General features: G+C 33.7%; 1 protein-coding gene across 4 annotated transcripts in view; it reads right to left on the bottom strand.

Moving 5' to 3' along the window:
* Positions 1 to 16,557, bottom strand: part of LOC115215652 (E3 ubiquitin-protein ligase RNF126) — a 50,913-nt gene that overhangs the window by 17,343 nt on the left and 17,013 nt on the right. For 3 of the 4 annotated variants that reach the window (XR_005000704.1, XM_029784907.2, XM_029784909.2), the window contains exons 2-6: positions 13,858 to 13,907; positions 9,477 to 9,546; positions 8,298 to 8,440; positions 4,659 to 4,715; positions 1,003 to 1,078 (exon numbers count right to left, since the gene is read on the bottom strand). Coding sequence is in view for 3 of the 4 variants with exons in the window: in XM_029784907.2 (XP_029640767.1) it covers positions 1,003 to 1,078; positions 4,659 to 4,715; positions 8,298 to 8,440; positions 9,477 to 9,546; positions 13,858 to 13,907 (396 nt within the window). In the remaining variant the exon portion in view is untranslated. The remainder of the gene's footprint in view (positions 1 to 1,002; positions 1,079 to 4,658; positions 4,716 to 8,297; positions 8,441 to 9,476; positions 9,547 to 13,857; positions 13,908 to 16,557) is intronic. The other variant, XM_029784908.2, reaches the window with a different exon arrangement.

The raw sequence follows: 16,557 nt of genomic DNA on the forward strand, positions 1-16,557 counted from the left end.
TAGATGAGTGATAAGTGTTTAAGTGCTGTAAGCATTACTTCCTAGTTGGTATAAGCCTAACTATATACTTAAGTCCTCTTTTCAATCATATGGTTCCAAAATCAGTCTCAATGCACAGCACATTGGCCAAGTGTGTAAACCTAAGCAATGCCTTACAAGGGAATGTGGTAGGCAGAAACTGTATGAAGCCCATCAAGTGTGTGTTTGTTTACATCCCACATGCTTTGAGCTCCAAGCAGCGAAGTTTGCTATCATTTTCCTGTCAACAAACCATCTGCTGGCTCTGTACTTTTGAAAATGAGTGGAATAAGAGATCTACTTGAAAAACATAAGAGATAGGGACACAAAGGGCATTTGGCTGTAAAACAATGATTCAATAACAATAATATCTGTCTAATCTAGGCTAACATGGAAAAATGTGTAAAACAAATATACCATCACTGGCTTCACAAACCACCGGTGGAGATGGAGAAACCTCAAAACACATGGTACATCCTGGTTCAGAGAAAATATTAATAATGCAGGAGATGAAGCCATAGCATTAAAAGTAAACTCCTTTTGAAATTATACACCCTATACTTCACTAACCTAACTAAGAGAACTCAATCAAACTTCACTTTCTGCTAGGCACACACAGCCACAACCATCTTCTGATCATCTAGCCTTTCTCACACATTCAAATAAAGTACTTGGATAAATTTTAAAATAAACCAGTGAAAATAGTTCTATAAACAACATCAAGGTTTAAAGAATTTACAATGCTACAATCACCAACAGATACATGCAGTCAACATGCTTCCCAAAAACATTTCCCAAAAACCAACAAAAAAATACAATCCTACTCAAAACAATAACTGCTAAACATATTAAGCTATTGCTGCATAGATAACAACCACATGCACAAAGGAATTTAAAGAATTAAATACCCAGAACAATAAACTTCAGCTCTGGACATAAAACATTCACAAAAAAATCTGTAAAAATAATTTTTTAAATACTAACCTGGCTTATAACAGAATCTAATCCACCGGCACCCCATGCATAGTCCCCAGGGTTTGCATGAAGAGGAAATATGTTTCTGAAGAAAACAAGAAAAAAGACGTGTATGTGTGTGTGCGTGTATGTATATATATACACACATACATAAAGAGAATATAAAGTAGAAAAGTATTTTGAAATATCAATGTTTTGAATCGATGATTCATCACAACCAAGATAAGATTTAACAGAACGACAAAGTGAATTACTGGATAATTTTTGGTAAGCTGACCACTGAATATATAATATATAAAAGGAAAAGCATAACCAAATGCTAACTGAACATTTTCATCAAGTGAGTTTAATCCTTTTGTTTCCAAATCACTCATGATCACCTTTGGTTCTGTGTTAAAAGCCACCTGCATTTATCTATTCATATTTAAACTAAAATATTGGGCACTGTCATGCCTTTGGTTGTCAGAAGTGAAAGTAGTCAACTTCGTGTATTTCCGTCAGGTTTATACCTTCGTTAATTTATGCCGTTTATTTACGTACTACCACGCTGTTAGGTTTATAAAACAATTGAAGTTCAGTTTAAAGTTTATAAATAAATACATTTCATTCCATGTTCTGTTTAAACTTTATAAATAAATATATTCTTGCATTATTCATTATTGTTTTTAAAAAAAGAAATCACACCAAATCTGCACAAATGACCACCACCACCGCGATCACATACACCAATCATACACACGTGTGCGTGTGTGTATATGTGGCTATATGTCTGACTAATGTGTGTGTGTGTCTGTATTTATTGTATGTGCGTATAAGTAGTTATATGCTTATATTATCCATTATAGTAATATTTTTCTGTTGAAATCCGTTTTAAGGCGGTCAATAGTTTAATTAAAGATGTGTCTATACATGTATATATATATATATATACATGTGTATACATATATATATACATGTGTATATATACATGTGTATACATATATATATACACACGTGTATACATATATATATACACACACGTGTATACATTACACATGAAATGTATTTATTTATAAACTTTAAACTGAACTTCAATTGTTTTATAAACCTAACAGCGTGGTGGTACGTAAATAAACGGCGTAAATTAACGAAGGTATAAACCTAACGGAAATATACGAAGTTGACTACTTTCACTTCTGACAATCAAAGGCATGACAGTGCCAAATATTGGTTTCAAATTCTGGCACAAGGCCAGCAATTTCGGGAGAGAGGATAAGTCAATTACATTGATTCCAGTGCTCAACCGGTACTTATTTTATTGACTCCCAAAAGGATGAAAGGCAAAGTCAATCCCAACAGAATTTGAACCCAGAACAAAGCATAAAGACAGACGAAATGCTGTCAAGCATTTTGCCCAGAGTGTTAACAATTCTGCCAGCTCACTTTTTTTAGAACTAAAATATTGATGAAATTCTTGTATTAATAACATCAGCAGATTTCACTGCTTCCACAATGCTAGACATTTTAGTGCAGAAAGTTCCATTGAAATGTTTTAAAATTCAAAACAGGTGAGAGAAAATGGTGAAGCTTGTTCACAAGTATCATGATGTCAACACAAGGACAAACACACACATGCAGGCACACACGCAGCTTTTGTCAGCCTTGGGCTAAAGAATAAGACATTTGCCTATGGTACTGCACAGTGGAACTGAACTAAAAAAATCACATTGTTGGGAAGCAAGCTTATAAATCACACACCTGAATTTAATTAAACTTGGTTTTTAATTTTATCATAACTTTAAATCACAATGAATAATATCACAAGGAGTGAGGTTACCACAAGTTATTAAATGCTTAGAGGGTACAGCAGTGAGTTGAATTCCTAGTCATTTGGCAATGTCTCTCATTCATTTGGGTTTGTATCATTAAAAACAAGCTGTTAGGTATGTAACTATTTAGGTAATCTTACTATGACCCTGCATAACACTATCTACTTACACTACATTTTGAGAGAACATATCTAGAGCATTGAGATAAGACTGCATTAATATTCAATTAAGAGAAGGCATGTGGCTAGTATATTCGTCTTAATGATCACATGGTCGGGAGTTCAATTCCTGGCAGTGCACTGTGTCCCCGAGCAAGATACATTATTTGTTGTGCTCCAGTCAACTCAGCTGGCAAAAATGAGCTGTACCTGTAATTCAAAGGAGCTGCCTTGTCATGCTGAACCTTCTTGATGTTAATGGTATGCAAGTCTGTGGAGTGCTCAGCCACTTGCAAGTTAATTTCACAAGCAGGTTGTTCAGTTGCTTGTATCAACTGGGACACTAATCGTCATAATTGACAGAGCCAAGCTTAATCTTCAATTAGAATAGTTTCAAGACAAAAATTTAGTCGGGTTCATGAAAGAACCTTTTACTATGCTGTTACAAACTCCATCATATATTAACAAATGTAAGTTATAGCTGCTTTGTGAAACTTGTCTAAATTCTTGACAATTTAAAAATTTAATTGAAACATTCAAAATTAAAACACAGTAGCAAAAAGGTTAATGTTTTGCATCCAAGATCTTGTGAGCTATCAGATTTTGAAAATTAATCACTACATGATCACGATTTTACATACTAAGAGCAAGTCCCAAAAGCACTTAAATTTTAAGATCTTAAACATTTGTTTTCATTGTGAATATTCTGAAAATGATAGATAGAAGAATAGCTCAGTTAAACTGTAGAGTAAGAATCATAATTGTCAAAACAATTTTAAACTTGGACAAGGATTATCTTCATATCAATTGAATTTTTAGCTATGTTTAGGTTTTAAACTTTCCAATAATACAGTATCATCATTTAGCGTCCGCTTTCCAACCACTCTGTGAGTGTAGTGGGTGCTTTTTACGTGCCAGACGAGGCTGGCAAACGGCCACGATCGGATGGTGCTTTTTACGTGCCACCGGCACGGAAGCCAGTCGGGGCGGCGCTGGCAACGGCCACGTTCGGAACTTTATGTAAAAAAAATTTTTATTTTAATTTAGTCAAAATATTGAACATCTTTTTTATACTGAGTATACTTTAACCCTTTAGCATTCACATTAATGCTTATTTTTGCTTTTATTTATTCCAGTTATTAGACCGTGGCCATGCTGGAGCACTGCATTGGAGAATTTTTTAGTTGAATGAATGGATCCCAGTACTTATTTTTTTTTAAAGCCTGGTACTTAGTCTATTGGTCTCTTTTGCTGAACCACTAGGTTGCAAGGGTGTAAACATACCAGCACCAGTTGTCAAGCAATGGTAGGGGAACAAACACACACACACTATGGGCTTCTTTGAATTTCTGTCTACCATATCCATTCACAAGGTTTTGGTAGGCCCAAGGTGTCAACACAGTGGGACTGAACCCAGTGCCTGGAACCATGTGGTTGGGAAGCAAGCTTCTTACTATACAGCCATGTCTATTCACATTGTTTTGAATTGACAATGCAGTATCTCATAGCTTCAAGATTCAAATGCGATTGTTTATTTTCAGAATGGCATTGTAGGGTAGGTATAAGAGCCCAGGTCTGGCTGGTTTGAACACAAAAGTAAAATATTTAAGCCAGTTACGGCCAATTTAAATACTAAAGTGTTAAGAAAACAAAACGTGTGCATTATCCAATTACTAATGAAGAAACTTAATACACTTACAACATTCCAGCATTTGGCATTTCTTGTTGCAAAGGACTAATAAATTGCAATAATAGCCTGCAAAATAAATAAATCAAATATAAAAACCTGAACAAAATTTAATAGTCAATAAAAAATATCAAAGTGCTGCATGGTTATAATATATAATTTAAAAAAAAAAACCAAAAAAAAACATCCAAGCAAACCCTAGCATTAGGGAAAAAGACAAAAAGTTAAATGACCTGCATATGTACAGTTAAAACTTTTGGTACACAATTGCAGAATTTAACAGATTGATAGTTCCAAAACATGGTGCAATATATGGTTGAAACCAAAATCTTTTGTTTGATCTGTCTGCTTTTCCATGCTAATATGGCTTAAATGAATGTGTTCTCAAGGTATTGTCATTTTTTTTAATAGCCAGATGCCTTTTTTGAGAATAAATTTTCAAGTAAGGGATCTCTTATTCCAAATGGTTTCAAAAGCACAAAGAAACTGGACAAGTTACTGACAGGAATGGTGCTATCAACACCATTATATGGACAAAATTTCCAAATGAGTAAGCATAGATGAAAGAAATATACACATACACAAATGTATGTGTGTGTTTAGGTACATATCTCTCTCTAGAGATTTATATATACAGTTGCGGCCAAAATGTTCAGAACGGCATTGTTTTCGTCAGAAAAGTAGGTATAAGTTTTTATCAAAGTTGTTTTATATTCTATAATTTTCACAGACAATAAATACAATATTAATTGTTATTGTCCGAGATCTTGGTGTAATTTGAGAGGATAATACAAAAGTTATGGATGATTTAGTGATTTACTGCAAAGCCCATGTCGGCCAAAATGATCAGTACGGTTGAAAAAATAACAAAATAATCAAAAATGACAGAGAATACTGGAATTATTTAATATTTAGTGTGAAGCCCTTTAGCTTCAATCACACTCTGACATCTTCGACTGCATGAGGAAATTAAATTTTCAATTTCTTGCTGGGTGATCTTATTCCATTCTTCCTGAAGGGCATTCCATAATTGCTCAGTCTCCTAGAATATTCCACACATTTTCAATAGGATTGAGATCTGGGCTTTGAGCTGGCCAATCCATAACAATAGCCTTTTCAGCCTTGAGGAAGTTCATGACCACCTTAGCCTTGTGACATGGGGCATTGTCCTGCATGAATCTGGGTGGTCGCTTAGTTGAATTTCTCAGCACAGGCAAGACATGATCTATTACAAGTTGTTTATAAACTCCTGCATTTAACTTTCCATGTAATCGCACCAAAAAGCCCACACCATCTCCAGATATCATTCCCCAAACCATGACACTTCCTCCACCGAATTTAACACTAGTCTTAAGGCATTTAGGCAACAATTTTTCACCTACTTTTCTACGAACGTACCTTTTCCCATCTGAGTCAAATAGCATAAACTTAGATTCATCACTGAAATGTACCGTTTGCCATTTTTCTTGAGACCACAACACATGTTCGGTTGCAAAGGTAAGACGACACTTTTTATTCTTGGAGCTGATCAGTGGCTTCACTGCAGGTGCTCTTACTTGTAGGTCATGTTCAACTAAACGATGAGACAGTTTTTCGAGATAAAGTTTTCTTCAATACAATGCTCATTTTCCGAGAAACAGCAGCAGCAGTTTTAAATCTATCCTTTTTAACCAACTTTACCATAGCACGATCTTCTCTCTTGGTCGTTTTTCTTGGCCTACCTGTAAACTTTCTTGCTTCACACGAACCACAATCATCGTAGACCTTAAGAATACCGTGTACAACACTTTTTGACTTGTTAATCTTTGCAATAGATCCAATAATCTGCTGACGAATTGGTAACGGAGTAAGTGGCATTATATTAACAAAGTACACTGCAAATATTCTTACTAATGTTTAGTAAACGAACCATCACGTAAACAAATTCAAAATATTAGAGTTCGCCTGTTAAATATACTAAAACACGGAGTAAAAGCAACCGTTCTGATCATTTTGGCTGCCATGGGTTTTGCAGTAAATCACTAAATCATCCATAACTTTTGTATTATCCTCTCAAATTACACTAAAATCTCAGGCCACAACAAAAAAATATCGTATTTATTGTCTGTGAAATTTATAGAATATAAAACAACTTTGATAAAAAATCATATCTACTTTTCTGACGAAAACAATGCCGTTCTGAACATTTTGGCCGCAGCTGTATATATATATATTTTTGTGACCCCCTTCGATCATGAATGACCATGGGATTGCACCTAGAAAGTTACCCTCCGAGGCTCAAGTCCGGGCAAGGTTGTTTATGGAAGACCAGCAGTCGCCCACTCATACCAGCCTCCCCTCTCCATGCCACCAATGTTATCCAAGGGAAAGGCAAAGGCCGATACAGCTTGGTACCAGTGACGTCGCAGCTCATTTATTAACGTGCAAATGGCTGAGCACTCCACAAACACATGTACTCTTAACGTAGTTCTCAGGGAGATTCAGTATGACACAGAATGTGACATGGCTGCCCCTTTGAAATACAGGTACAACAGAAACAGGAAGAAAGAGTGAGAGAAAGTTGTGGTGAAAGAGTACAGCAGGGTTCAGCACCACCCCCTGCCGGAGCCTCGTGGAGCTTTAGGTGTTTTCGCTCAATAAACAAATACTCACAATGCCTGGTCTGGGAATTGAAACCACAATCCTATGACCGCAAGTCTGCTGCCCTAACCACTGGGCCATTGCGCCTCCACACACATATATATATATATCTCACAGATACATCTCCAAACTATATTTTCAGTTTCTGCCTACCAAATCCACTGACATGGCACTTTGGTCAGCCTAGGGGTATAGCAGGAAAACACTTGACCAAAGTGCTATGCAGTAGAGCTGAACCCAAAACTGTGTGATTGGCAAGCAAACTTTTAACACAAATAGCCAGGCCTGCATCTAAAATATTCACATTAGCAGAAAATTCAGTCAAAGGACATTGACAACACTAAAAGGAGTGTTTCAATTTTACACTAGAGAACACAAACATTAGTAGTTAAAGCCCAATTCAAACCTGATCAAATAGAGCAGAAGTACTCCAATGACAATTTGTTTTTTTTTTCAATGTCTACAACTACATGATGCAATGTATCCAGAGCATCTAAGACTACATGATTCAATGTGTCTGGGAGTGTCTAAGACTATATGATGCAATGTGTTCATTTAGAGTAGAATATGAGATGAAGCAGATTACATGAATGATCTTGGACATGATGAATTTATCCCCATTTCTCATTTCATGGATATATAATTTGAAAAGCACCTTTAAAAACATATCCCCATAATTTACCTACATACATTTTGAATAATATCACAAATGATTATAATTTTAGTACAAGGTCAGCAATTTTGAGCAAAGGAAGAAGTCTAGTACATTGACTCAAGAGCTTAAATGATACTCATTTTTATCCACCTTGAAAGGATGAAAGGTAAAGCTGACATCGACAGCATTTGAACTCAGGGCATAAAGAGCCAGAAGAAATGCCATTAAGCATTTTGTCTGGCACAGTAACGATTCTGCCAGCTTGCTAATGATAAAGTAAACAACTTAGGCAAAGTTGTAAGGGATTACTAACCTACACCACATCAGATTTTGTTGAAATAAAATTTCATATTTACCTTTCTATATCGTAAAACTGAGGTCTATCTCTTTGAGTATGCCGACGCCTACCATTACTTCGTCGTTCACTACCATCATCATCTCTGTCTTGCTGTTGAGTTTCTCTTGGGCGAAGAGCATGATTTCTAACATTTTCCCAGAACTATAAAAGCAAAAAGGCAAACATTTTAATGAGAGTTAATAGAGACAACTTATCTATTGTTATAAACTAGTGATCTGTTTAGTTTATAATAGTTATATATCATGCCAAATGTCCTCTACAAAGAGACTTAGATGATATACACAACAATGCAGAAGATAGAAGCCTTTGGGATGAGGACCATTCACAGACTGGGCAAATTAAGCAGGAAAGGCAGGGTTACAAACGTTGTAGTACTAAAAAAGCTGAAAACCCAAAAGAAGACACCTACTGTTGAGAAGCAAGTCCACAAAGCAATTGAATTTTGGACATACAATGCACCATAAGTCACTACTCGAGACATCCTGACAGGAAATGTTTAAGGGAAGAGAGCAAGAAGTGATCAAAGAGGTATGTGGACTGATGGCCTCAAAGAATAGACTGGAAAAAAAACTTGATTGTGTGTATGCAGCACAACAGAAGAAACTGAAGAGTCTTGGCAAGCCAACAGAGGGTGGACACCTGACTGATGGCTACTTAGTAGGTATTAGAAACCCAAGTACACGTATTGAACATTCAGCTTACATTTCTTGGTTTGTTGTTTAGTCCTATCCTTGACAATGTACTTTGTTGTGAAACTTCCTGCTAATAGATTTCCATGACTATCACAGACTTATCTAATCCAGGTCAGCATGGATAAAATCCAAAACCTTATTGATTTTATTTTTATTTTGCCAAGTAAGTCAACATTATTTTGGTTAAAGCTCAAAGCTGGGGGTGGGGGGAGAAAAGAGAAAAGATTTTCTCACATGTGCTAAGATGGGCATCAAACTAAAAGGTTTATTCTGTAAAACTGAATGCAAATAAACATCTTCCTTATCAGAAGTTTAAGTTAGGAGGAAAAAAAACTGAAGACCTGAGTAAATTATATCAACATTAAAATAAATTAGTATTTCCTACTTCAAGAAAACAGAAGTCCAGTTGAAAATTTTATTAAATACAAAATAATTTGTAGAATAAAATTTTAACAAAACAAAAAACAAAAAGGACAATATCTTACATCTAAAACATAGCTTACAGAATCTTGATCTTGTTGTGAAGGCGTAGTTCTTGGTGTGTTGGAAAAATCTCTGAAGGAAAAAAAAAAAGAATTTTGTTAGGTCATAAAAGAATATAACATTTTTCTTTCCAGTTAAAATCTCCACAAAATAAATGAAAATATGATCCAGAAGCGAAATGTAAAAAATTAAAACTTTTCGGTTAGATGTCAGAAATACTAGTGTCTCCATAAGTCAAAACTAGTCCTGCATTTACACATGTACAGATTTTTTGAAGACCGACAGTTACTCATGAATACAAGTTTTTTTCTGTCTTGAATAACTTAGGCCAATACAGTTTAGCATTAGTGTCGTTACACGTGTTGCAGTCAAAACAAAAGGAACCAGAACTAATACACCATAAGGCATATATTGTCCAAACCTCTAACTCTTCTCATCAACAATGGATCAGTATTTTTTTAATAATGGAAAAATAAAAAGGCAAGGTTGATTTTGGTAGAATTGCAGAGAATTAGAACAATTACTGTGAAGTATTCTACCCCATGTGCTAGCACCCCTACAAATTCACCACCTTAAATGTCTGAGATGAGTCCTGTTCAGTAAGAATGGTTTCTACAGCTAATCTCATTTTTGAAAATGAACTTTTTGGTTTTTGAGCACAAGTGATGCTGTCACGTCAAAGACACAGGCAAAGACGTCACGTAAAAAAAGCACTCGTTACACTGTATAGGGGTTAGCATTAGGAAGGGCATCCACTTGTAGAACCATGCCAAAACAAACAGAGCCTGGTGCAGCTCCTGACAAAACATCTGATCCATACCAGCACAAAAAACTGACTATAAATGATAACATCTGTACTATATTTCAATTGGATCATCTCAATCATCATAAAGTATTTTACTGGATGTGTACATCGCTTTAGCTTAGAAATAAAAAGTTACCTAATTGTAATGCATTCAAAATGTACACAAGAAATATAATACCTGATAATGATCAGGGGATCAAATCAATTGAAAACGTATTGTAAATGTTAAAAACCTATATTCAAAGGATTGAGGTTTAATAGCTCGGAAAAAAATTTTTTTTAATTATAGCATTAGATATGAAATCAAAGATTTGTGGATGTGATATAATAAACCAATATAATAATAAATTCTGTTAACCCTTTCGATACTAACCCAGCCATAGCCACCTGAAAAATCTTTTGGTTCATAAGACCAACCCTGCCATAGCCAGCCGAGAGTACCCATTGTTATTTAAATGTGAATTTAAGCACAAATCTCGTTAGTACATTTGTGAAAATATGTGATAGTATCCGACATTGCTTGGCATGATATCTGAATTCAGTGTATTTTGGGAGATTTTTTCCCACATTTTTTCGGAATCGATTTTTTTTCAACTTTGAAAATGGATAGGAGTTTCATGCTATCAAGCCTGAATTTAAAGGCTTTTCAATGGAAAATATGGAGATATAGAGAAAAAGAATGAATGAGGTACAAAAGCACATGGTGTACAAGAATGAATAGGATATTTCTATATCCGAAATCGAAAGCAGTGGCGATCCTGAAGAAACAAAACAGCGATAGCGACAGCAAAGACGATTTTACATCAGAATGAAGTAAAAACTTTAGAAATGTTTTTATTAGCAATTTTTCTGAGGAGACGGGGGTCTATCCATTATCTTTCTTAAGAAGCAAAGCCATTAGACTTTTATTCTTTCCAGTATACTTGTTTGAAGCGATCACTGTGGAAAAACTGTTACGCAGAATGTAAACAAACAGTATATGCCAAAAAAGCCCACAAAATGGGGTATCAAAGTTTGGAAAATTTGTGAAGCAAATACTGGGTACTGCTGTAAATTTAGTTTTTGTACAGGGAAAATAATGTTAGTCAGCATGGCCTAGGGTACGATGTGGTCTGGAATTTATCACTTCCATACCATAACCAGGGCCGTATATTATTTTTTGACTGATTTTTTTTTAGTTCAGTCAAACTTGCGGTGGATTTAGGTGGATTCCAGTATTTCAGTTTATTTCACCTTTATGGTACACAATTCTTCTATATCAAAATTTTGTTGCATACCAAATTGAATATTAGCTGATGATTCATTTTCTATGGTGATGTTTAAACAAAATTTTAATATTTTTACTGTTTGTTCAGTTTACCTAGATTTACTTGTAATTAGAGTCACTTTGAAACAAAAGTTATGCAATAGAATTGATTAAGAACCCTTTCTTTAGTTATGTTCTAAATATCACATTAATATGTTGATAAGTAAAAAAAAGTTAAAGTTGTTTAATGAAACTAGTCTAAATTCAGGATTATTTTAGAATTTAACTGAAACTCATGAGGGGTGTATTTTGGTCAGAAATATAGTAATGAAACAGTTAAATTAGAGGCAAATACCTGAAAAATTATGAATATTAGTGAAAAAAAAAAAAAAAAAACTGAGCAAAATTGAACTGAGAGCAGAAAATGTTTAGGAATAACAGCAATGAACTGAAATAATCTAAAGAATGAACAGACAAGAAGGGAACTCCATAACCCATCTCACAGAGTAGTAACTAAATAAAAACTTACACAAGGTAGACAGGACACTAACCCTGTTACACAGAACTGATGCCAGCAGATCAATTAAACACATCCAGTTCACACCATAATGTAGATGGTCAAAAACAGGGAAGGCACCTAGCTGTATAAATTACACTTAAAATATAAATACAAATGATTATATACACAATGAAATGGTCTGTTTGCTGTATCCAACCCATGCCAGCATGGAGAATGGATGTTAAATTATGATTATGCCAGATGATGAAGGGCCCCAACAAGTGACATATGTTCAACTCTTAAGAAAAAACAATAATTGAATATGCTGAAATAATAGTTGGCTGTCAAAAGAAGACAGTGACTTCATCATTCCTTTGAATAATTCTTGATCATATTTTCTATGACATTAATTATTCTTGAACATTAATCTTTATCTTTTACTTCTATCAGTCACTCACCAGCTGTCACACTGGGGTACCGCCTTCAAGGATTTTAGTCAGTAACAAATCAACACCAGTACTATTTTTTTAAGTGCAGTACTTATTCTATCAGTCTCTTATCAAAACCATTAAGCTACAGAGACAGAACAAGCCAACACTGGTCATCATGTGTTGGAAGGGAGAGAACAAACAAAGCACAAAGGCACAAACACAACAGCCTTCTGTTTACCAAATATGCTCAGAAGGTATTGGTTGGCCTAGAACAACAGAAGACACTTGCTCAAGTGCTACACAGTAAGACTGAATCTGAAACCACAAGCTTGCTAACCATAAAACTGAATATTTTTAGTGTCAGACGTAAATTTTCAGAGCAGGCATTTTGATTTAAAAAAAATTTTTTTAAAACCTAAATAACCAGCTACATTTGTAATGCAAGTGGTAAGGTTTAAATTCATGTTACATGGGCAATATCTAGCATCTCCAGTGCCACACAAAATCAATATTTCAAATAATTTAATTTATATACGAAATCAAATTAATTTTTTAAAGCAAAGGGCATGATAGTTTGTCAACATGAAAGAATAAAGTCCATGTTCTAGCCATGAACTTTAGTAATCATGGTTTGACATTTCTTGGGTTAGTTTTAAGCACATAAATACTAGGATAACTTCCTTGCAAAATATTTGCCAATCATTTGGCATACAAATCTGTTACAACTGTACAGCAAATCTGATATCATTTATGACAATAAAAAACAATTATCTAAATCCAAATGTCTAAAAGTATTCACAAACTAATGATAAAATGACTGTTTTAAAATGCCAGTTTATTTGAAAACAAAAAAAAGCAGGATCACAAATGGAAAACTTATGGGCTTTTTCTTCTTTTGATCAGATATTAGGAGCTAAAGAAGAACAGTAAGACTAATTCAAACCCTGTGAGAGGATCATCTGGAACTCCAAAGAGAATTTTGCAGATCAAGAGCACTGATCCAATTAAACCAACTCAACCAGAGATATCATTGCCAGTTCAGTGTTAAATAACAACAGGTGTGATAAAGAAACTTTCTTCACAACCACATGGTTTCAGATTTACTTCCATTGCACACGACCTTGAGCAAGAGTCTAGCCTTGAGTTGACCAGAGAGAACCTTATGAGTAAAGTTGGGAAATAGATGGAAATTGTGCAAAAACCTGTTGGAGGGGCCCATTATTGTTCTTAGGTGGTACACTTAATTTGTTACCTAGCGCAACACGTCTACCAGGTCCTTATTGATTTTAATGGTGTCCATTGTTGCAAATATTCACAGAGTCCCTAAAAAGGATCAAAAGTTTTCAGTACTGTCATTTTAATCATCATAACAATTATACATGAAAATTAAAATTAATCTTACTCTGTAATTTCTTCTACAAATCCATTTTCACAGCGGGGACATGTGAAATCCTAAAAATAAATTAAAGACAAACTTTTAATTTATGAAAAAGTATAGGAATTACAGAAAATATTTTGTATCAAGTTAAAATTATTTCTCACTTCAGATTGAAATTGAGTATTTTGGAAACTTTTAGTTAAGTGTCTTTCACATCACAACAGGAAAATTTAGAAAACCTATCAGTTTTACAATTAAAAAGAAATTCTTCTGTGAGCAAAAAATTCAATTTCTATTATAGCTGTTCTTTCTTTATATATATATATATATATATATATATTTAATATAAAAATTTAAAATGGCTGCAATAATATATTTTCATTAATTCAATCCCTAAAAAGAAGAAAAAAAGCTCTTCAGAAAAATATTCTTTCATTATAATTTTGACTACTAATCCAATTGAAGTGACCTTGGTGAATTGTTAATGATATTACAAAATTCAAAACAAATTCATTAGGTATTATAATTTGGTTTATTATTGTAGTATTTAAACAAGAGTAGCAACCAAAATATTTACAACAAATATAAACAGTGGTGAAATCTTAGTTTTGAAAATTTTGCTTTCCAGCAAACCTCAAACTACATTTCCTGATCAAAATTAGCACATTTAAAAATATTTTAACATGAGAAATTTCCACAATACTTTTTTTTACAAGACCTAACACACTTTGTAATAATAAAACTCTTAGGCTATCATATCAAACTGCCTAATCATTATAATTTCTGTGAAAATTGTTTATCTGTATCATATCTTCCGGTTTGGTTTACAACTCCTCTCTCTCTCTCTCTTTCGCCCAGTGTATGCATATATATGCACAGACATAATTCTTAACACTACTGTTAAAGACATTAGAACAAAAACATCTATATTCTGTCTGCATCCCTCTGTATATATATATATATATATATATATATATATATATATATATATATATATATTATATATATATATAATGATATGCATATAGCTGTACATATGAAAATGACAATATTGTTTGTGTGTATATACACAAACATTTCAAGATTGTTAAAGACATTTAACTAGGTACTACTATTGAAAATAAATTAATTTTCAAAAGTGTTAGATCTATAATTTCTTTATAACAACCATGTGGAGAAATTTAACAGCGTAAATACTGAAAACAGAGACAGATAATACTAGACATCACTATAAAGGGAGACAAGCACAATTTGACCAAACAAACATTTTTTTTTTTTTGCTTGATCATTTTCATGTCAAAATACACCCCCACCTCACAATTATAAATCATTAGAAAGTTCTGGATGTGAACTTTCTTATATACATTTGATTAAAATCTGACATGTAATAATACCCGGTTCTCCAAAATCACTGGTATTTCCAACCACTTACAAAGTTTGACCCATTTTTGTTTTTTACGGTTGAATGGTAGCCTTCATCTAGTTCAATGCACTGGAGCACTGTAACTTGATTTGTGTTAAAAATGATAGTCGTGAAGAAGACTTGTTTTTGCTTTATCTAGTACTAGCAGTATCAACCGGCGTTGCTCGGGTTTGTAAGGGAAATAACTATATAAGCATTTTTAGAGATGTAAAGTATAATAGCCATCTCAATATGGCTAACCACAAAGGGGGCTGTTACTGTAGCTTTTTACGTTCTGAGATTTAATAATACATTTTTAGAGAGTTACTTCCCTTATATAATAGCAAAAAATGCATCAAAAATGGGAAAAAATGATGGTAAATTTTTTTTTAAATCATAGACTCATCGTAGACATGTGCTAATACCCAGAAGGGCTCGATATACACTGCACCGCAAAATGTGGGAGTAGTTAGGAATCTAAATCGTAGGAGACAGACACACAACTTCACTTTTATATATAAAGATATGTATAAATCACAGTTTGCATGTGCATATTGACTAATGCATACATTTCCACGATTCTCAACCAATTTTCAAAATTTACACACACATCACTTATGTCCTAAGGATGGTCATGCACTCTAACATTTTGACCAGAGATCCCATGTAAATGGACAAACCGAAAAAAAAAAACAGTGGTTTACAAGGGTCTTCCATACTTTTTTAATCTATATGGTCGTATTGGCATTAAAGAATATTTTTTAGTAGTTTTCACATTTTTTTTATTTATTATCTATTTATAATTTGTAATTGTGTTTGAACGTTTTGGTTAGAGAATATAAAAGTGAAAGGATTTTGTCTATTTTGACTGTTTTCCATACTTTTTAAAATCTATATGGTTGTATATTTGCATTACAGAATATTTTTTTAGCCGTTTTCACATTTTTTATTATTTGTTCGCCTTACGACAGGACATCTTTTCACTGCAAAAATTCAAAGCAGTATTCATGAAATGAAGTCAAACTCTTCATATCTTAATTTTTCATTACCTGTGTGAGTATATGTCACAGATAGTGGACATGTGTGTGTTGACACACCATGACATTCATCGTGTTGACATCACAGAAGCCATATATTTTTTGCGTCAAGAAATAACAAAAATTGTGTTTAATCATTTAAATAGATGTCTAAATTATACAAAAATTTCTACTGCACTGTCAAAGGTAAGTATGAAAATAAATATGTAAAAAAAAAGGTAAAATATACTATTTCTGAAATATTTCGGGTACACACAAACATCCCTTGAGTTTTAGTATTATCAA

Source organism: Octopus sinensis, linkage group LG9 (genome assembly GCF_006345805.1).
Source record: "Octopus sinensis linkage group LG9, ASM634580v1, whole genome shotgun sequence".
Taxonomy (NCBI): Eukaryota; Metazoa; Mollusca; class Cephalopoda; order Octopoda; family Octopodidae; genus Octopus; species Octopus sinensis.